The sequence below is a fragment of the Mesoplodon mirus genome (assembly GCF_964341445.2).
Source record: "Mesoplodon mirus genome assembly, chromosome: 19".
In the NCBI taxonomy this organism is placed as follows: Eukaryota; Metazoa; Chordata; class Mammalia; order Artiodactyla; family Ziphiidae; genus Mesoplodon; species Mesoplodon mirus.
In genome coordinates, this window is record NC_138995.1 from 28,105,813 (window position 1) to 28,126,926 (window position 21,114).

The 21,114-nt window shown below is 43.6% G+C and overlaps 2 protein-coding genes across 7 annotated transcripts in view; one reads left to right on the forward strand and one right to left on the reverse strand.

The window, feature by feature from the left end:
• The window catches only part of PSME3IP1 (proteasome activator subunit 3 interacting protein 1), a 45,608-nt gene extending 32,093 nt beyond the window's left edge, over positions 1 to 13,515 (forward strand). For all 5 annotated transcript variants that reach the window (XM_082607714.1, XM_082607710.1, XM_082607712.1 and 2 more), the window contains exon 7: positions 13,145 to 13,515. In XM_082607714.1, coding sequence (XP_082463840.1) covers positions 13,145 to 13,265 — 121 coding nt within the window. In that variant the 3' untranslated portion in view covers positions 13,266 to 13,515. The remainder of the gene's footprint in view (positions 1 to 13,144) is intronic.
• Positions 13,516 to 19,765: 6,250 nt separating this feature from the next.
• Positions 19,766 to 21,114, reverse strand: part of CPNE2 (copine 2) — a 53,676-nt gene continuing 52,327 nt past the window's right edge. For both annotated transcript variants that reach the window (XM_082607709.1, XM_082607708.1), the window contains one exon: positions 19,766 to 20,200. In XM_082607709.1, the coding sequence (XP_082463835.1) occupies positions 20,093 to 20,200 (108 nt within the window). In that variant the 3' untranslated portion in view covers positions 19,766 to 20,092. The remainder of the gene's footprint in view (positions 20,201 to 21,114) is intronic.

The following is a 21,114-nucleotide window of genomic DNA, read 5'->3' on the forward strand; positions in this document are numbered from 1 at the left end:
CCATAGTGGCTGTATCAATTTACATTCCCACCAACAGTGCAAGAGGGTTCCTTTTTCTCTACACCCTCTCCAGAATTTGTTGTTTGTAGATTTTCTGATGATGCCCATTCTAACTGGTGTGAGGTGATACCTCATTGTAGTTTTGATTTGCATTTCTCTAATAATTATTGATGTTGAGCAGCTTGTCATGTGTTTGTTGGCAATCTGTATGTCTTCTTTGGAGAAATGTCTATTTAGGTCTTCTGCCCATTTTTGGATTGGGTTGTTTGTTTCTTTAATATTGAGCTACATGAGCTGTTTATATACTTTGGAGATTAACCCTTTGTCCGTTGATTCGTTTGCAAATATTTTCTCCCATTCTGAGGGTTGTCTTTTTGTCTTGTTTATGGTTTCCTTTGCTGTGCAGAAGCTTTGAAGTTTCATTAGATCCCATTTGTTTATTTTTGTTTTTATTTCCATTACTCTAGGAGATGGATCAAAAAAGATCTTGCTGTGATTTATGTCAAAGAGTGTTCTTCCTATATTTTGCTCTAAGAGTTTGATAGTGTCCGGTCTTACATTTAGGTCTCGAATCCATTTTGAGTTTATTTTTGTGTATGGTGTTAGGGAGTGTTCTAATTTCATTCTTTTACATGTAGCTGTCCAGTTTTCCCAGCACCACTTACTGAAGAGACTGTCTTTTCTTCATTGTATATCCTTGCCTCCTTTGTCATAGATTAGTTGACCATAGGTGCGTGGGTTTACCTCTGGGTTTTCTATCTTGTTCCATTGATCTGTGTTTCTGTTTTTGTGCCAGTACCATATTGTCTTGATTACTGTAGCTTTGTAGTAGTCTGAAGTCAGGGAGTCTGATGCCTCCCGCTCTTTTTTTCCCTCAAGACTGCTTTGGTTATTCGGGGTCTTTTGTGTCTCCATACAAATTTTAAGATTTTTTTGTTCTAGTTCCGTAAAAGCCATTGACAGTTTGATAGGGATTGCATTGAATCTGTAGATTGCTTTGGGTAGTGTAGTCATTTTCACAATATTGATTCTTCCAATCCAAGAACATGGTGTATCTCTCCATCTGTTGGTATCATCTTTAATTTCTTTCATCAGTGTCTTACAGTTTTCTGCATACAGGTCTTTTGTCTCCCTAGGTAGGTTTATTCCTAGGTATTTTATTCTTTTCATTGCAGTGGTAAATGGGAGTGTTTCCTTAATTTCTCTTTCAGATTTTTCATCATTAGTGTATAGGAATGCAAGAGATTTCTGTGCATTAATTTTGTATCCTGCAACTTTACCAAATTCATTGATTAGCTGTAGTAGTTTTCTGGTGGCATTTTTAGGATTCTCTATGTATAGTATCATGTCCTCTGCAAACAGTGACAGTTTTACTTCTTCTTTTCCAATTTGGATTCCTTTTATTGCTTTGTCTTATTGCCGTGGCTAGGACTTCCAAAACTATGTTGAATAATAGTGGTGAGAGTGGACATCCTTGTCTTGTTCCTGATCTTAGAGGAAATGCTTTCAGTTTTTCACCATTGAGAATGATGTTTGCTGTGGGTTTGTCGTATATGGCCTTTATTATGTTGAGGTAGGTTCCCTCTATGCCCACTTTCTGGAGAGTTTTTATCATAAATGGGTGTTGAATTTTGTCAAAAGGTTTTTCTGCATCTATTGAGATGATCATTTGGTTTTTATTCTTCAGTTTGTCAGTATGGTGTATCACATTGATTGATTTGTGTATATTGAAGAATCCTTGCATCCCTGGGATAAATCCCACTTAATCATGGTGTGTGATCCTTTTAATGTGTTGTTGGATTCTGTTTGCTAGTATTTTGTTGAGGATTTTTGCATCTATGTTCATCAGTGATATTGGTCTGTAATTTTCTTTTTTTGTAGTATCTTTGTCTGGTTTTGGTATCAGGGTGATGGTGGCCTCATAGAATGAGTTTGGGAGTGTTCCTTCCTCTTCAATTTTTTGCAAGAGTTTGAGAAGGATGGGTGTTAGCTCTTCTCTATCAAATGTTTGATAGAATTCACCTGTGAAGCCATCTGGTCCTGGACTTTTGTTTGTTGGAAGATTTTTAATCACAGTTTCAACTTCATTACTTGTGATTGGTCTGTTCATATTTTCTATTTCTTCCTGGTTCAGTCTTGGAAGGTTATACCTTTCTAAGAATTCATCCATTTCTTCCAGGTTGTCCATTTTATTGGCATAGAGTTGCTTGTAGTAGTCTCTTAGGATGCTTTGTATTTCTGCAGTGTCTGTTGTAACTTCTCCTTTTTCATTTCTAATTTTATTGATCTGAGTCCTCTCCCTCTTTTTTTGATGAGTCTGGCTAATGGTTTATCAATTTTGTTTATCTTCTCAGAGAACCAGCTTTTAGTTTTATTGATGTTTGCTATTGTTTTCTTTGTTTCTATTTCATTTATTTCTGCTCTGATCTTTATGATTTCTTTCCTTCTGCTAACTTTGGGTTTTGTTTGTTTTTCTTTCTCTAGTTCCTTTAGGTGTAAGGTTAGATTGTTTGAGATTTTTCTTGTTTCTTGAGGTAGGCTTGTATAGCTATAGACTTCTCTCTTAGAACTGCTTTTGCTGCATCCATCCCATAGGTTTTGGATCGTCGTGTTTTCATTATCATTTGTCTCTAGGTATTTTTTGATTTCCTCTTTGATTTCTTCAGTGATCTCTTGGTTATTTAGTAATGTATTGTTTAGCCTCCATGTGTTTGTGTTTTTTATGTTCTTTTCCCTGTAATTCATTTCTAATCTCATAGCGTTGTGGTCAGAAAAGATGGTTGATATGATTTCAATTTTCTTAAATTTACTGAGGCTTGATTTGTGACCCAAGACGTGATCTATCCTGGAGAATGTTCTGTGTGCACTTGAGAAGAAAGTGTAATCTGCTGTTTTTGGATGGAATGTCCTATAAATATCAATTAAATTTATCTGGTCTATTGTGTCATTTAAAGCTTCTGTTTCCTTATTTATTTTCATTTTGGATGATCTCTCCATTGGTGTAAGTGAGGTGTTAAAGTCCCCCACTATTATTGTGTTACTGTTGATTTCCTCTTTTACAGCTGTTAGCAGTTGCCTTATATATTGAGGTGCTCCTATGTTTTGTGAATATATATTTATAATTGTTATATCTTCTTCTTGGATTGATCGCTTGATCATTCTGTAGTGTCCTTCCTTGTCTCTTGTAACATTCTTTATTTTAAAGTCTATTTTATCCAATGAGTATCACTACTCCAGCTTTCTTTTGATTTCCATTTGCATGGAATATCTTTTTCTATCCCCTCACTTTCAATCTGTATGTGTCCCTAGGTCTGAAGTGGGTCTCTTGTAGACAGCATATATATGGGTCTTGTTTTTGTATCCATTCAGCAAACCTGTGTCTTTTGGTTGGAGCATTTAATCCTTTCACATTTAAGGTAATTATTGATATGTATGTTCCTATGACCATTTTCTTAATTGTTTTGGGTTTGTTTTTGTAGGTCCTTTTCTTCTCTTGTGTTTCCTACTTACAGAAGTTCCTTTAGCATTTGTTGTGGAGCTGGTTTGGTGTTGCTGAATTCTCTTAACTTTTGCTTGTCTGTAAAGCTTTTGATTTCTCCATCGAATCTGAATGAGATCCTTGCCGGGTAGAGTAATCTTGGTTGTAGGTTCTTCCCTTTCATCACTTTAAGTATATCATGCCTCTCCCTTCTGGCTTGTAGAGTTTCTGTTGAGAAATCAGCTGTTAACGTTATGGGAGTTCCCTTGTATGTTATTTGTCGTTTTTCCCTTGCTGCTTTCAATAATTTTTCTTTGTCTTTAATTTTTGCCAATTTGATTACTATGTGTCTCGTCATGTTTCTCCTTGGGTTTATCCTGTATGGGACTTGCTGCGCTTTCTGGACTTGGGTGGCTAGTTCCTTTCCCATGTTAGGGAAGTTTTCGACTATAATCTCTTTGGATATTTTCTCGGGTCCTTTCTCTCTCTCTTCTCCTTCTGGGACCCCTATAATGTGAATGTTGTTACATTTAATGTTGTCCCAGAGGTCTCTTAGGCTGTCTTCATTTCTTTTCATTCTTTTTTCTTTATTCTGTTCTGCAGCAGTGAATTCCACCATTCTGTCTTTCAGGTCACTTATCTGTTCTTCTGCCTCAGTTATTCTGCTCTTGATTCCTTCTAGTGTAGTTTTCATTTCAGTTATTGTATTGTTCATCTCTATTTGTTTTTTCTTTAATTATTCTAGGTGTTTGTTAAACATTTCTTGCATCTTCTTGATCTTTGCCTCCGTTGTTTTTCCGAAGTCCTGAATCATCTTCACTATCATTATTCTGAATTCTTTTTCTGGAAGATTTCCTATCTCCACTTCATTTAGTTGTTTTTCTGGGATTTTATCTTGTTCCTTCATCTGGTACATAGCCCTCTGCCTTTTCATCTTGTCTGTCTTTCTGTGAATGTGGTTTTTGTTCCACAGGCTGCAGGATTGTAGTTTTTCTTGTTTCTGCTGTCTGCCCTCTGGTGGATGAGGCTATCTGAGAGTCTTGTGCAGGTTTCCTGATGGGAGGGACTGGTATTGGGTAGAGCTAGGTGTTGCTCTGGTGGGCAGGGCTCAGTAAAACTTTAATCTGCTTGACTGCTGATGGGTGGGGCTGGGTTCCCTCCCTGTTGGTTGTTTGGCCTGAGGCAACCCAACACTGGAGCCTACCTGGGCTGTTTGGTAGGGCTAATTGCAGACTCTGGGAGGGCTCACGCCAAGGAGTACTTCCCAGAACTCCTGCTGCCAGTGTTCTTGTCCCCACGGTGAGCCACATCCACCCCCACCCCCCGGCCTCTGCAGGAAACCCTCCAACACTAGCAGGTAGGTCTGGTTCAGTCTCACCTGGGTTCACTGCTCCTTCCCCTGGGTCCCAATGTGTACACTACTTTGTGTGTGCCCTCCAAGAGTGGAGTCTCTGTTTTCCCTAGTCCTGTCAAAGTCCTGCAATCAAATCCCACTGGCCTTCAAAGTCTGATTCCCTAGGAATTCCTCCTCCCGTTGCCGGCCCCCCAGGTTGGGAAGTCTGACGTGGGGCTCAGAACCTTCACTCCAGTGGGTGGACTTCTGTGGTATAAGTGGTCTCCAGTCTGTGAGTCACCCACCCAGCAGTTATGGGATTTGATTTTGCTGTGATTGCACCCCTCCTGCCATCTCATTGTGGCTTCTCCTTTGTCTTTGGATGTGGGGTATCTTTTTTGGTGAGTTCCAGTGTCTTCCTGTCGATGATTGTCCAGCAGCTAGTTGTGATTCTGGTGTTCTCACAAGAGGGAGTGAGAGCATGTCCTTCTACTCCGCCATCTTGGTTCAGGCTCCCTTATTTATTTTCAGTTTGGATGATCACTGTGTCTTTTGATTGGAGAATTTAGTCCATTGACATTTAAGATATTTAATGATAGATATGTATCCATTGCCATTTTAAACCTTGTCTTCCTGTTGATTTTATATTTCTTCTTTGTCTCCTTTTGTTTTTCCTTTTGTGGTTTGATGATTTTCTTTCGTATTATGCTTATGTTCTTTTTGGTTTTTGTGAATCTATTGTATGTTTTTGATTTGTGGTTGCCCTGTTTTTCAAGTATGTTAACCCCTTCCTATGTCTACTTGCTTTAGACTGGTAGTCATATAGGCCCAAACACATTCTAGAAAAAAAAAATCTACATTTTCTTACTCTCCTCCCCACATATTATGATTTTAATGTCCCCTTTTGCATCTTCATGTTCATCCTTTTGTTGTTCATTGTGGTTATCATCACTTTCACAGAAATTTTTTGTTTTTTTTTTTAATCTGTGTACTGTCTTATTTATGTGATTTACTTTCCAATTGTGATTTTCTCTTTCCTATAGATTCTTACTACTTTCTATTTAGAGAAGACCTTTCAATATTTCCTTTAGGATAGGTTCATTATTGCTGTATTCTTTTAGTTTTTACTTGTCTGGGAAATTCTTCATCTCTCCCTCTGTTCTAAATGATAATCTTGCTGCGTAGAGTATCCTAGGTTGCAGATTTTTCCCTTTCAGGACTTTGAATATATCTTGCCATTCCCTTCTGGCCTCCAATGTTTCTGTAGAGAAATCAGCTGGTACCCTTATGGGTGTTCCCTTGTGATTCTTTGTTTTTCTCTTGCTGCCTTTAGAATCATCTCTTTAACTTTTGCCATTTTTATTATAATACGTCTTGGTGTAGGTCTTTTTGGATTTACTTTGTTCAGGATCCTCTATGCTTTCTGTATCTGGATATCTGTTTCCTTCTTTAGGTTTGGGAAGTTTTCAGCTGTAATTTCTTCATTTTCAATCCTCTTTTCTGTTTCGTCTTCTTATGGGATCCCTATTATGCATAGATTGGCATGCTTTATATTATCCCATAAGTCTCTTATATTGCTTTCTTTTTTTTTTTAATTTGGGTTTTTGTCTGCTGTTCTAATTAGATGATTTCCATTATTTTATCTTCTAGATCACTTATTTGTTCTTCTGCATTATTCATTCTACTATTCATAGCCTTTCAGCTTTCATCTCTTCAAGTGAAATATCTAATTTTTCTTGGCTCCTCCTTATAGTTTCTAGTTCCTTTTTACAGTAATCTACATTTCTATTGATAGCCTTTCTTAATTCCTTCAGTATTTTCATTATCTCCTTTTTGAACTTGGTGTCTATTAGACTGAAGATGTCTGTTTAATTGTTTATTTTTTCATGGGAATTCTCTTGATCTTTTAATTGGGAGTGGTTCCCCTGCTTCTTCATTTTACTTATATTTCTCTTGCTCTATGAGTTTAGGAGAAACAGTTATCTACTGTGGTCTTAGAGGGCTATTTTTAAGTGGGAACATCCCTGTGTAGCCTCTGTGGGTTTAATATTTTTGGTGTGAGGGCTGCTTTTAGTATGGCTGCTTGCCACCTCTTTTCTCAGTGTATGCAGGCCATTATCCCCTTGCTAGGAGGTGTGACTGATGCTGTGGTAATTAGAGCCTGCACTGGCTATTGAGCAGGGCCTCCTCTTTGCTCTGTGGTTGTCACTGCCCTGTCCAGGGCAGGGCCTGCTCCCTAGTTGTTGGAGTAGAAGCCCCCAGCTCCATTTCTGAGCTGTGTTTCTGATCTGTGGTGTGAGGTATGTGGGATTGGAGTGCCTCCACTGGGAGAGGAGCCACTGAGTATTCCTCCGCTGGAGCCATTCACCTGTGAGTGTGCTCTGTTTTGTCACCTTTCATCCGTTGTGTGGGCTCACAAAGTACACTGTTGTTGGCACTGCCCTAGGCCCCACCTCAGTTGTGGGTATGCCGGCAGTTGGCCCTGGTGCCTCTCAGACATTGTTTTCACAAGGCCACCAGCACAGATCCACTGAAGTTGTGTCCTAGGACTGCAGTAGTTGCACACCTGGACCTGCTGTGGGAGCTATGGAGGCAGCTCAGACCCTGGCCTGGCCCAGCCCCTGTGTGTGCGCACCCTCAAAGCCCATAGCTGCTAAGACCAGACCTGTTCCAGCCACGGGAGCACCAGCTGTCCGTTCAGATGTTCCGCAGGCACTGAATTCACAAAGCCGGCAGTGTAGGTGTAAATCTGCGGTTTGCACAGCCGTGGGGAGAGATTTCAGCTCTGCTTCCTAAGTTGCATGACCCCTGGGGCTCAGCTGTGATTTCAGCCCCACTCTGCGTGTGGGCAACCTACTGGCATCTGTTCCCAAGACCGCTGAGGCAGTGGCCGGAGCATGCGAGCCTGCTCTGGCGGGAGGGGGCCGGAGCAGCTTGGATGCATGAGCTGGCCTGGGGTGGGGCCCCGCATGGAGCCCAAGGAAGCAGGAGACGGCAGGTGGGGAAAGAGGCTGCAATGTTGGCCCCACCCCTCCCTTTTGCATGCCACTTAACAATGGCGCTTCACTTCTCTGGCAGCCCAGGGTTCTGCCACGAACACTCCTGGTTGTGGCACCCCACACTCCAGCCCCTTCAGGCTGTCTCTGCACAGCCAACAGCAGTTCTCTCCCCAGGTCAGTCCTCTAAACCCTGTGTTCCAGCACCCATCCCCTGCCCATACCAGTGGACATGCCTCTCTGGTTGGGGTGTGCAGAGTGGTGACACAGACTGTGTAGGTCTCTGTCCTGCCTGCCACTAACTAGTTGTTGTGCTGTCCCTCTGAGCCTCTGAAGCTTCTTTTTTGTCCCAGCTGATCTCCCCGCCCATGAGGGGACTTCCCAGGGTGTAGGAACCTCTACTTCCCTTCACCTCCCTCCCAGGGGTGCCAGACCCGTCCTACTTTCTCTTTTTTTTTTTTCCTTTTGTCGTACCTGGGTACATGGAGATCTTTTTTGTCCATTCAGGTGTTTGAGGTCTTCTGCTAGTGTTCAGTAGGTGTTCTGTGAGAATTGTTCCATTTGTAGATGTATTCTTGATATATTTGTGGGAAGAGCTTGAGTTCCACATCCTGCTACCCTACCATTTTTATTCCGATCCGACAACTGGTTTTTTTAAAAATTAGTATCCAAGGAAGGATTAGACATTGTATTTGGCTTATATGGCTTAAAAAAATGATTGAGATATAATTCACAAACCATAAAACGCACCCTTTTAAAGGATACAGTTCAGTGGTTTTTAATATGTTCAGAAGAATGTGTATTTATCACCACTATCTAATTCCAGAACATTTTCATCACCGCAAAAAGAAGCTCCATGCCCATTAGCAGTTATTCCCCATTCTTCCCTCCACAGCCACTAACAACCACCAATCAACTTCTGTCTCTATGGATTTGCCTTTTCTGGACATTTTTTATAAATGAAATCATACAATATAGGGCCTTTTGTGTCTGACTTCTTTTCATGTAACATAATGTTTTCATAGTTCATGGTGTGGCATGTATCAGTACTTTTTACAGCTGAATAATATCCCATTTTATTGTATGCTACCTTTTTGTCCGCTCATCAATTAATGAACATTTGGGTTGTTTCCACGTTTGGGCTATTACAAACCATGCTGCTATAAACATTCATGTCCAAGTTTTTGTGTGAAAAACTGTTTTCAGTTCTCTTGGGTATATACCTAAGAGTGGAATTGCTGGGTCATACAGTAAATCTATGTTTAACTTTTTGAGGAACTGCCACACTGTTTTCCACTGTAGCTGCACCATTTTTATATTCTACCAGCAGTATATGAGGGTTTCAGTTTCTTTACATCCTTATCAACAGTTGTTATTGTGTTTCTTATATCCATCCATTGGGTGTGAAGTGATACTTTATTGTGGTTCTGATTGGGGTTTCCCTAATGACTAATGATGTTGGCATTGTGTACTTAATGGCCATTTGTTTATCTTCTTTAGAGAAATAACTACTCATATCCTGAGCCTATTTTAAAATTGGGTTATTTGTCTTTTTATTTTTGAGTTGTAAGTGATCTTTATATGTTCTGGATGCTAGACACTTGTCAGATAGATGATTTATAAATATTGTCTCTCTGTGGGGTTGTACTTTCACTTTTTTGATAGTGTTCTTTGGAGCACAAAAGTTTTACATTTTGATGACATCAATTTATTTTTTCTTTGGTTGCTTGTACTTTAAGTGTCATATCTAAGAAACAGTTGCCTAATTCATGGTCATGAAGATTTACGCTTACATTTTTTTTCAAAGAGTTTTATAGTTTTAACTCTTACATTTTGATCTTTGACCCATTTTGTGTTAATTTTTTGACTCAATAATTTGTTGAAAGGACTTTTTTCTCCCACTGAATTGTCATGACACTTTGTTGAAAATCAGTTGAACAGCATGTTTGGGTTTATTTCTGGACTCACTTTTCTCATCCATTGATTTGTATGTCTATCCTTATGCCATCACCACACAGTTTTGTTTTTGTTTGTTTGTTTTTGTTTTGTTTTATTTTTTGACCCTGCTGCACGGCTTGTGGGATCTTAGTTCCCCGACCAGAGATTGAACCCAGGCCCTTAGCAGTGAGAGCACGGAGTCCTAACCACGGGACTGCCAGGGAATTCCCTACCACACAGTTTTGATCATTCTAGCTTTGTAGTAAGTTTTGAAACCAGGAAGTATCAGTCCTCCAAGTTTGTTCTTTTTCAGTATTGTTTTGCTATTTGAGGTCCCTTGCATTTCCATATGAATTTTGGGATCAACTTGTCAATTCAGGCAGCTGGGATTTTGATAGGGATTGCTTGAATCTGTAGATCAGTTTGGGAATATTGCCATTTTATCGCATCTTAACAGTAGGCTAATCTGTCTTTTAAGTCTCATCTAACCTATGGGTTCTTCCTCTTTCTTAATTTATTTTTTGTTTCCTTTATATTTTACTTGTGAAGAAACTGGGCCTCTGCCCTGTGGAGTTTCCTGCACTCTAGATTTTGCTAATTGCATCCCCATGGGATTCCTTTATATCCTGTGTTTCCTGTAAAATGGTAATTAGGTCTAGAGCTTGGTCAATTCACGTTGAGTTTTTGGCAGGATTTACTTAATATGTTGTTTTGCATTTCCTATCATCATCATTATTTTAATTAACATACTCTTCTGTTCATTGCTTACTTACCTTGGGAATCATAGCATACCTGTGCATAAAGAGCTTCTTCATTCCTTTTTTTTTTTCTTCATTCCTTTTTAAGGCTGTGTAGTAATCCATTGTATGGTTGTACCATAGTATATTTATTTCATTTTTTATTGATGAACAATTTAGATTGTTTCCATTCTTTCTCTATTATGATGTTTCATTAAATAACCCTGTAACATGCATCATTTTTCACATTTGCAATATGTCAGGTTAAATACTTAGAAGGAGAATTATTGAGTCAGATATACATTTGTAACTTAGAAAAATATTGCCAAATTTGCCTCCTACACTGGAAGGCAAAGTCTTAACCACTGGACTGCCAGGGACGTCCCAGTTAACTGCTTTTGGAATGAAATTTGTTAGAGTTGCAATCTCTTTTCTTTCTTGAAACTTCCTAGATAATTGGGAGATTTGGTCCTTTTGCTTAAACTCTGCTAATGCCCCTGTGGTCCAGATTCCTTTGGTTACGTTTCTGTGGCTGGCTTCCATCCTTCCCTTAGGCCGGCTCTAGTCCTCCACAGGTACTCTGAACTTGATCTTTCTTTTCTAAGATAGACCCTAAAATTCAATTCACCCTTGAAATACTTAATAAAAGGACACATTTCACTGAATAACTTCACATAAATTACTTTTCCAAGTAACTGATTTACCCTTATGATATCAGGGTTTTTTTTTTTTTTAAACAACCCAATTTTTCTCACAGAATACTGAAAGTATCCTTGTATGTGTGAAAATAGTAATACAATGAATGTTCAGGTAATGAATGGTTTATAATTTGATGCTATGTCCCAAATTTTCACATTTCCCCCACCCCCACTCCCACCCCCAAAATTTAGCCATTTGCAGTGAAACTCTGTTATGCATTTTCCTGAATTCTCACACATTGTGAATGTTGGCCTGCTCTGTGCCAGGCCCTCTGCTCTATGCCCAGGGGATGGGATAGAGAAGAAGGAGCCCTTACCCTCCAGAGACTTATAGTCTGAGGAGAATATGGATGAGGAGAATATGGATAAGGAGAAGATAGCCATTAGGGCTGTCAGTCTTCTACAGCCTTCCTGGCTATAATACAGGGATTACAGAGGTAAGAGGGGCTGTTCCTTCTGAATTAAATGGCCTAGGATACTCTTTGAATTGTGGCATTTGGCTTTCTTAAAAGTTGTCTAAATAGGTAGTTATATATACCTAATAGTAAATTGAAAAGGGACACAAGAGTGTGGAATAAAAAGTTAAGTTTTCCCTGGTCTTCAGCCACTCAGTTGCTCTCCCCAGAGCAGCCACTGTTACCAGTTTTTAATGTATTTTTTCATACATTATCATGCATATTTAATGTCCCCCCCCCCAGATTATAACTTGTACTCACCCTTGCCTCTTTCATTTAACACATGGTATCTTAGAGATCATTCAATACCATTACACACAAAGATGCTTTATTATTCTTAATGGCTGAATACCTGTCCATTACACTGGTCCTCTATTAATGAACCTTTTGGTTTCTACTGTCAACAGTGCTGCATGAACATCATTTAAGTGTGAAGGACTTAGCCCAATTATCCTACATTCCCTCAGCAACATATATAGATGCCTATTCCTCCATATATTGTTTATTCTCCTATGTTTAAAAGTCATTTGTTTCTTTTTCTGTGAACTATTTATGTCTTCTGTCTAGTTTTCTGTTCAGTTGTTGGTTTGTTATTGGTTTTGGAAGAACTCTTTACATCGTAAACAAATTAGCTTTTGTGATACTTATTGTAAATATTTGCCTGTTTTCTTGTAGCCTTGTTACCTCTTGTAGCCTCTGCAATCATTGTGAGCTCTCACTTTCTACATCTCCATGTTTTCACATTACTTATCTTTAGCAGCTTCCTCCCCTTATTAGTACTTCCTGTATAAGCAAATGAACTATGTATACTGGCTGTTGGAGATCTCTCTTTGCTTCTCAGTGATATTTTTTGCTTACTCCTGATTTCATATACTTGGAACCATGTATCCTTTTCACATTTACATGAAGTGTTAGGGGTTTGTTAAGGCAAAACCCTAGAAGGTAATATGCTTGTCACCCTGATACAGTGTTTGAACTCCAACCCTTACTCTGCAGTGAGCTCTGGGATCATTTTAGTACATTATCTTTTGATTCAAATTTAGTTTATGTTTTCTACTCTAAGTGGCCTTTAACCTTAGCCGGGTTTTGGACCTCCCTCATCAGCAAAATGGGGGATCTCTCTATACCAGGTTGTTGTAGTGATTAAATGAGGCTGGAAACAGGGAAGAAGGGGTGGAGGAGAGTTCTTAACTTTTCCTCTAACCTTCAAGTCCTGTGTTTTCTAGGTTGAGGCTTTCTGTCATGGAGGTGCTGCTGTGACTCTGGGTTTCCTGGGGCGAAAAGAGCCCCAGCTACTTGGTGATATTCTGCATGGTCTTAAAATGTTCTCTGCTGTGGCTTCAGTTTTCTCAGTTGTAAACGAGGGACATTAAGATGAGGATGGGGATAGTGTCGACTGCATAGGGTTGTTTTGAGGCTTCCAACATAAAGCCCTCTACACATGGAAAGCACACCATCACCTTCGGAAAAGGGTGATGAAGTAACAGTCCTGTGCCTCCTTTTTTGCAGAAGCCCCTTCCTGCGTGTCTCTTGGAAGCACATCTCTGAGTGGTCCCTCCATCCACTGCCCCTCCGCTGCCGTCTGTATCGGCATCCTCCCAGGTTTGGGCGCCTACTCTGGGAGCAGTGACTCTGAGTCCAGCTCAGACAGCGAAGGCACCATCAACGCCACCGGCAAGATCGTCTCTTCCATCTTCCGAACCAACACCTTCCTCGAGGCCCCCTAGTTCCTCTGTTCTCACCGCAGGGAGCTCCTCCCCAAGAGTAGACTGGACAGTTTATTCTGCCTACAGGCATTACCTCCCACAGATAAGTCCTTTACCTGCGCCCTGTGCACACCGTGACATTTTTAACCTCATCTAAAAATGTGCCAGAATCCACTTGTGGCCCGACTTGTGTTTGTTTTCTCTTTGTACTCCAGTACGGATGCCCAGACCTGTCCCTCGGCCTCTGTGCTCACTGATGAAGTAGGGCAGAGGTCAGGGCCCAGAAGAAATTCCACTAAGAATGCCTTGGGAAGATAGGTGCCAAGCGGCTTGCAAAGGGTTTGGGTTCTGTTGCTTTTTTGGTTTTTGTTTCTTTTTTTTCCTTTCCCAACGCCACAAAGAAGCAAGGACAGTTATTGAACAGGTATCATTTAAACATTCTATTCTAGACAAAGGCGCCGTTTGACTATACTGCGTTGTGGACTGTGCAGGGCGAAGAGAAGGTCCCAGGTGATGGAATGGCACGCTGCCCTGGAACTAACCTATTCTTGATGTTGTGTGACTAAGTAAAGGTTCTAAACTACATCCGCAGGGGGTGTCACTTAACACTCATCGTTCATTGTGAAGTTTTCCCTTACCCTTGGCTATTCCTTCTGCCTCCGCCTAATCCCATTTAAGACTCTAAACCTTAGAGTAACAAACATAGGCCTTATTTTGTTGTAGCCAGAGATCAGAAGTGCTGGTAGATGTGTGGATGAGGTGACTTATTTCTGGCAGCTCCTGGAATTCTAATATTGCAAGCCAGTGGGATCCACCTGCATATTCTAGCTATAACCTGTTGAGGCCCCTCTCTGTTGGCTACATTTCTAGTTGTGGCTTCTAACTATGGAAGCTGTTTCTAGACTAAGGGTGCTACACTTGTCCTCTCCTTTGCTTTGACCTTCTGCCCTTCCTGCTCTTCCCTTTCCATACAGAGGTGCTGCTCCACCTCCATCCCCTAAAGGGAGGCAGGGGCTCTCCCTTTGGGAGGGAGGGAAGGGCAGGGGGAGACAAGGTATGGAGGCCCCGAGGACAGAGGTAGGCCGTGAGCTTTTAACAACAACAGCAAAAAGCTGTAGGCTCCCCTGCTTCAGAAGAATGAGCCTGGGCGGTTCTTTCTTCCGCTGGGTTCCTACGTCAATTGTTTCTACTTCCTTGAGTGTGAGACGGAGAGAGACACACACAGAATGTGTTGACACTGTGATGCTGGCAGGCAGAGAAGCTACTCAGTTTTAACGTGGGCAGAGAGGCCCCTGGATCTCCTCCAAACCCACTCCTTTTCCCTCCCAAAGCAGTGACACTCTGGTGCCCGCTGGCAGATGGTGACTTCCCTTCACCCATAACTGATGCCTTGTGAATTCTTTTTCCTTTTCAGAGCTACTCTGTGCTAATTGTTCCTGACTGTCAGTACAGGCACATCAGCTCCATCCTTACAAACAAGACGTTGAGGTAAAACTGTGTGGCACCGTCTGCTCCTCTGCTTCGTTATCCTGCAATCGTGCTGTTGCTGTTACAGCCCGTACCCAGAGCAGCGTCAGATCATTTCAGGAGGCAGACTGAGGAACCAAAGTCACCATCTTTATGTGGTTTGACTTTTGGTGGGTTTTTTTGGCCGCACCACACAGCATGCGGGATCTTAGTTCCCCGACCCCAGGGATCGAACTCATGCCCCCTGCAGTGGGAGCACAGAGTCTTAACAACTGGGCCGCCAGGGAAGTCCCTGGTTTGACTTTTAAGAGGCCATTACTATACCTCATTGCCTCTGTCGATGTTGGGAGAAGTTGACAAAGGGTTGCAGGGGTTAAAAACCTACATTAATTTGAAAGCTAATAAACCTGTCAGAGAATAAGATCTTGCTTTTCCTGTACTGGATCTTGTGCTCCCACCTCCGTCCCCATCTACTGTAACAGCTAGATTGTGTCAAGGAGGTTGAGACTCATCAGACTGAGATTTCTGCTCTTGGTATCTCAGAAAAAGTTGAGAGTCACCGGTGATCATTTCATCTTTCGCCGTACCTGTTAGCGGAGAGCCCTGGAGCTGAGGCACGGGCTCTGTAGAAACCATGACCAGCAAAGCACGTCTCCCAGTGGAGGAAGTCTGGTCTCCCAGTAGAGCAAGTCACCTTGGAAAACATCTAGTGTAGACTGTGTGTTTCAAACCCAAAGAAGAATAGGAAAACCCGGGTTGGAAGGAAACACTGCTTTAAATCACAAGATGCAGCTCTCCTGCCTTAATAGATAATTGGGATTTTATAACTAGGTAATAAGGGATAAAAACAGGTTTGGGGTGGTTTCTTAAAACCTGCTTGCGTTGTCCTGAGTGATAGTCTTCTTACAGCTTTGAACCATGTGAGGGAGAAAGCTTGTCTCTGAGGAATCCTATTGCCAGCTCTATCTGGATTATCTAGCTTGTGTCATACCACGGCCTCTCTCTAAAGCACTTCCTGCTAGCATCTACCTTTGGCCCTGTCACCCGCCTGGGTGGGGAGGAAGGGAGCATGGAATCCAAAGCATCCATTTTTCCATTTATAAAAAGCAGGGAGGGCAATGTGACTGGACCCACAGAGCTGGCTGGTGACCTGTTTATGTCTGCCTTCCCTGGGCCCAGACCCAGGAGGAGAGAAAGCTGGCTTCTCAAACGCAGAGTTGGGAGGGCATTCTAGACTTTTTCAGGAGCACTCTAGACTGAAAGTTCCTAACTAGGAGTGGCTTAGGCTAGTCTCTTGCGTCCTCATTTCTTTCCCTCTCCACCTCGTGGGTTCTTCCCTTCTGGCTACCTCTCAGGAATCAACTTGGTTCTTCCTTCCGTGGCTACACCACAGTGGCTATGAGCTTGGAGCCAGACATTTGCTAGCTGGATCACTTGGGCAAAATCCTTAACCTCTCCAGGCCTCTGTTTCCTCCTCAGTAGATAGGAGTCAGGACACCAACTTCCTAGTGAGGGTGAAAGAGGATCTATAAGAGGTACTTGGTGTGGTATCTGGTGCTCAGAAAATGGTAGCCGTCCTCATTAGTACTGTTACCCTCGGCCTCCCCCATTTCTGGGTAGATTGTCTAGAGCTTCTGTGGTGGTTTATGGCAGGTTTATCCATCCTACTGGCATTTCTCAGTTGCAGGTAGAACACTGACATGACGACAGGTCAGATCTGGTCATCAGAGCTCCAACCACCCACTTCTGCCGTGTGCTTCCCTCTTAGCTAAATGTTAATTGCTCAGGCACACCCAGTTCCTTGGCTCGGGTGTCCTAACCGTGGGTATGTGGCTCAGCTGTCGTCTTAAGCCCCTCCAGAAAAACAAAAAGGACAGAGAGCTCAGTGGCAGTGCACCATCTCTTGGACTTGGATCTTTCTTAATTTCTTGGCATGCCCAGCCCACTTACACGTAACAGTATGGAATGCAAGTTCTGCTTGGTGGGAGGCTAGATCTTGGCAACACTTTCATAGTGTTGAACACAAGAAGCCAGTCGCACATTTATGCCTTAGTGATGCTGGCAAGGGCTGGTATTTTGCTCCCTTACCTGCTGGAGCAATGGTTTAGGGAAAGAGGGAGCGTCATAGCACTAGTAGGCAGAAGGTGGCCCAGCATCAGAGTTTGACAGAGCCATGGGCAGCACAACCCAGAGACAACCTCCACTGTGAGCTTTAGCCATCAGCTGGGCATCTCCCTCACTGTTTTAGACATGGTCATGCACATCATTATCCCTTATATCAGTTTGTTTATCGGTGAGCATTTACTGAGGGCCCGCTATGGACGAGCCAGGCACTGTTTGAGATGTTTGCAGACTGTAGTGTCTTTCATCCTGAAAAAAAGTCCTGTGAAACAGCCCTTCTCTACATTTTATAGAGGAAACTGAAATTCACAGTGATTCAGTGACTTGCCCAAGGTCACACAGGTAAGTATCAGAACCAGAATTTTAATTTGAGCCTTTAATTCTAAGTCTGGTTTTCTGTGGTTTCAATGAAACTTTAAAACAAATGCCAGTGCCCACGCCTCAGTGGAGGTGATTCAAGGGTAAAGGAACCTTTTAGTCAGATTTCCAAGTTCACTTTTCATCCTACTATTCATGTGCAAGAACCAAATAGTAGCACCAAGGCTTGGTTTGTTTTTATTGAAATACAGTTGACATATAACATTAGTTTCAGGTGTACAATGTAATTATTCAATAATTGTATATATTGTGAAATGATCCATCACCACACATAGTTACCAAAACTTATTTTTCTTGTGATGAAAGTTTTTGAGATCTACTCTCTCAGCAACCTTCAAATATACAATCTGCTATTATTAACTATAGTCACCATGCTGCACATTACATCCCCAGGACTTACTTATCTTGGTTTGTTTTTTAAGTGGTGATTTGCCTGGTCAGGAGTTCAGGACATTCCTTTCCCTGGTGAACTCAAACCAGCTGGGAGTAGAAGGCTTGTTTGACTGATCCACCCAACCTCAGGCAGAGAAGGGGGAAGAAAGATGGCTGGGTCTCCTCCCTCGTGCAGCTGCGAAGTGGGGGCTGCCGGCACCACACTGAGGTAGGTGGTTCATAGGAGTTGGAGCATTTATGATGGGCCCTGATGCAAGACAGGGAGTCTACCTTAACCCGGCCCAGTAGATGTCAGTCTCCATAGCTTCACCAATCTGGTAAATTATTCCCATGGGGAGGTGTAAGGGAGAGGTCTGCATCAGTTGTCGCCCCAATACACCCATCCCCTGAGGGCTAAGGAGGGGATGTGGGGCTGGGAGGAGAAGGCTGTTCCACCATAGAGGCCTCTGGTCGATCAGAACTTGACAGGCTGAGTTGGATACAAACTTCCCTGGATCTGACATCCAGCTAGACACTTCAGCTACCAAACGGGAGGGTAAAGGAAGCAGTCACGTGGTGTTATTTCAACCATTACGTAGTCTTGCAGCTGTCCTGAGTAAGGGCTGGGTGTGAACCAGAGGAGGCAGATGCGCTGGTCCTGGGTTTCTACCCACAGTGCCGAGCTGGCCTCTGGGCTGCTGTGCTGTGATTTCCCAAAGGTCCCTGAGGAAATCACGGCTCCCTTCAGTCCTGCAGCCCTCTCAGGAGAAGTGAAGGTGTCCCTCAAGGATATTTCAGCTGGTTTTTGGTGGCCAAGGAATCAGAAGAGGCATTGGAAGCCTAGGATACAGATGTCCCTCGCTTGCTCCCACCAGATAAACACCGGCTCCTCAGCTTACCACGCACCTGGAGCTAGGAACCTGCCTGGCGCACCAGCCAGGCCTAGCAGACCACTGGTAAGAATTGCTGACCTGGGAGAGTAGGTCGAGATGTCTGACTGCCCAGTTTCATTGGAGGGGAGGACAAATTCAGCAGCAGGTTGAGCAGAAGACTGCCTCATAGTCACGGGAAGACATTCAGTGCAGTGGAACAAGTGTGGGCTCTGTGGAGTTGGCCAGACCTGGGGCTAAGTTCTGGCTCTGCCTCTAATAGATTCGATTAGCCTCTCTGCTTGTTTCCTCATCTCTGAAATGGTCACAGGCAGGGGCTGGTGGAAAGGTTCAAGATTATGCCTGTAATGTGCTTATTAATATGAATGTGAGTTGTTGGTTGCACGTGAGCCTGTGGCAAAGGGGCTGACTGGAGCTCTAAGAAGGAGGTAGACAAAAGAGAAAGATGTGTTCTTTGGAGGAGAGAAGGGAACAGGCCAGACGGCTGGGGTTTCAGAGATGCGTCGCCTAGCTGGTTTCGTGAGGTTGGGCCCAAGCCCAGGGTGGGGTGTGCGATAGAAACCAACGGCTGCTGGAGCAGGGACAGAAGCAGCCCTGTTGAGCATCCTGAAGCCAGAGAGGCTTTCACATGCTGCAGACCACAGGGTGTACTCCAGTGCCTGGGAGACCTGCAGGAGGAGCACATGGGTGGCAGCGACTGCCACTGCTGTGGTGGAGTGGGGTACATAAGACAGCGTGGACCATGAGGAAGAAGGGTGGGGTACCATGTGCTGTTGGCTGGGCCAGCATGGGCTCTGCTGGGGCCCAGAAGGCTGGGATGGGACCGTGCATTTCACTGCCCCACAGATATTTATTGAGCGTGTACGATGTGCCAAGTTCTGTGCCAGTTTAACAGCTGCATTACTGTTTGTTTGGAATGCATGTCCCCAAGTAGAAGTGATTATACCAATTTCACAGGCTTGCTGGGGGGAAGGGGTTTTCATGTTTCCTTTCCCAGATCAGTGAGCCCATCAGGTCCCAGCTGAGGAAGGAGCTGACACAGGGACATCTGAAACTCCTTTATTACCCTGAGTATAACAAGTAGAACACGGTCACAGTATTAAAAAACAGAACAGGAATTAGGTGCAGGCTACCACACAGTATGCACCGGGGACACATTCCTTTGAGTCTGCAGCTAGTTACTTGGAAAAAGCCAGTTATGATTGTAAAAATTTTATTCTCTTTAATAACAATTCCACTAAAATTATACAAAGTACATTCAATACTTAAGAGTGGCAAGGGTGGGGAGAGGAGGAGAGGAAGCCAGTTTGGCCTGGAAGTATCATCAGTCGACTCCAATAAAGGAAGCCCAGCTGGGCTGGAGGAAGTTGGGGGTGTGGAGGTCCGGTTGTAGAAAATAAAAATGTGGATCAGTTTAAAAGAAAAAAAAAAGGGCCACCCACAAGGAAGCAGGGTGAGCGTGCATGTTCCTGGGGAGGGCGGGAGGCCCAGCTGGCATGCTGCTGCTGGGTGAGGGCTGGCACTCAGGCGGGCTCCGAGTTGGTGGGGGGCAGGTTTTTATGCTTGAAATACTGAACAACTTGTTGGGGCAGCTCTGCCAGCACAGCTTTCGCCAAGGTCTCTTTTGCCGCCTGCAGGGTGGGGTGGAAAGAGGAGAGAGAAAGGATCACTGGATGAAGTGGTGAGGGGCACCATGCCCAGGGGGCTGGTACAGAAGGTGTCCCTGGAGGACAAAACCAGAGCAGAGGGCCAGAGCTGTCTAAAACTAGCGTTCCTCAGCCCAGCCCAGGCCTGAAATCCCACCCTTAGCAGTGCTTTCCTTCACATTAAGTGTTACTCTTACCTGAGCACTCGAGGTGCCTAGGGGTAACGTTTCAGGATGAATCTGTCTATGGGAGGCTTTTGGGGGGAAAGAGATGGTGGAGGTGAGCTGCGTGGCCTACTCATCTGGCAAACATTTCCTGAGCACCTTCTTGGCTGGTATTAAGGGGTTGTGACTGTCTGATTCACTGCTCGGCACCCAGTCACAGGCTGGGCACACCAGGAGCTCGTTCAGTGTCCATGCAGTGCCTGGGTGGCCAACACCCAGCATTTGTCCTCAGGAAGCTCACGCTCCAGAGGAAGGAACTGAACCAGCTCAGGCAAACCCAGAGGGTACTGGGCAGAGATGTGAGCACCAGTGGTTACAAATCCGAGTGGCCAGTTCTTGCTGGGACTGGCTCCCAGGACCTGAGCCACAGCACCCTGAGGCTTACAGCTGAGGCAGCTGAGGCCAGGAGGAAAGGTCAGGGACTTGCCCAAGGCTATACAGTGTGCCTCTGGTCAAATGAAAGCTAGGCCCCGGGCTGGCATCTGACAGACTGCTCCCTCTGGGGCTGCCTGCGGGCCCAGCTGCAAGGACAGCAACCAGGAAGCTAATGCCAGCCTCCTTGTAAGCAGACCTGGGTCACCTGCAGATAGGACCAGAGCCACCTCCAGGAGCAAGGGAGGCCACCGGTTCCTCCTAGAGCGGTCCTTAGCGAGAGGAGGCCATCCTAAGATGGGC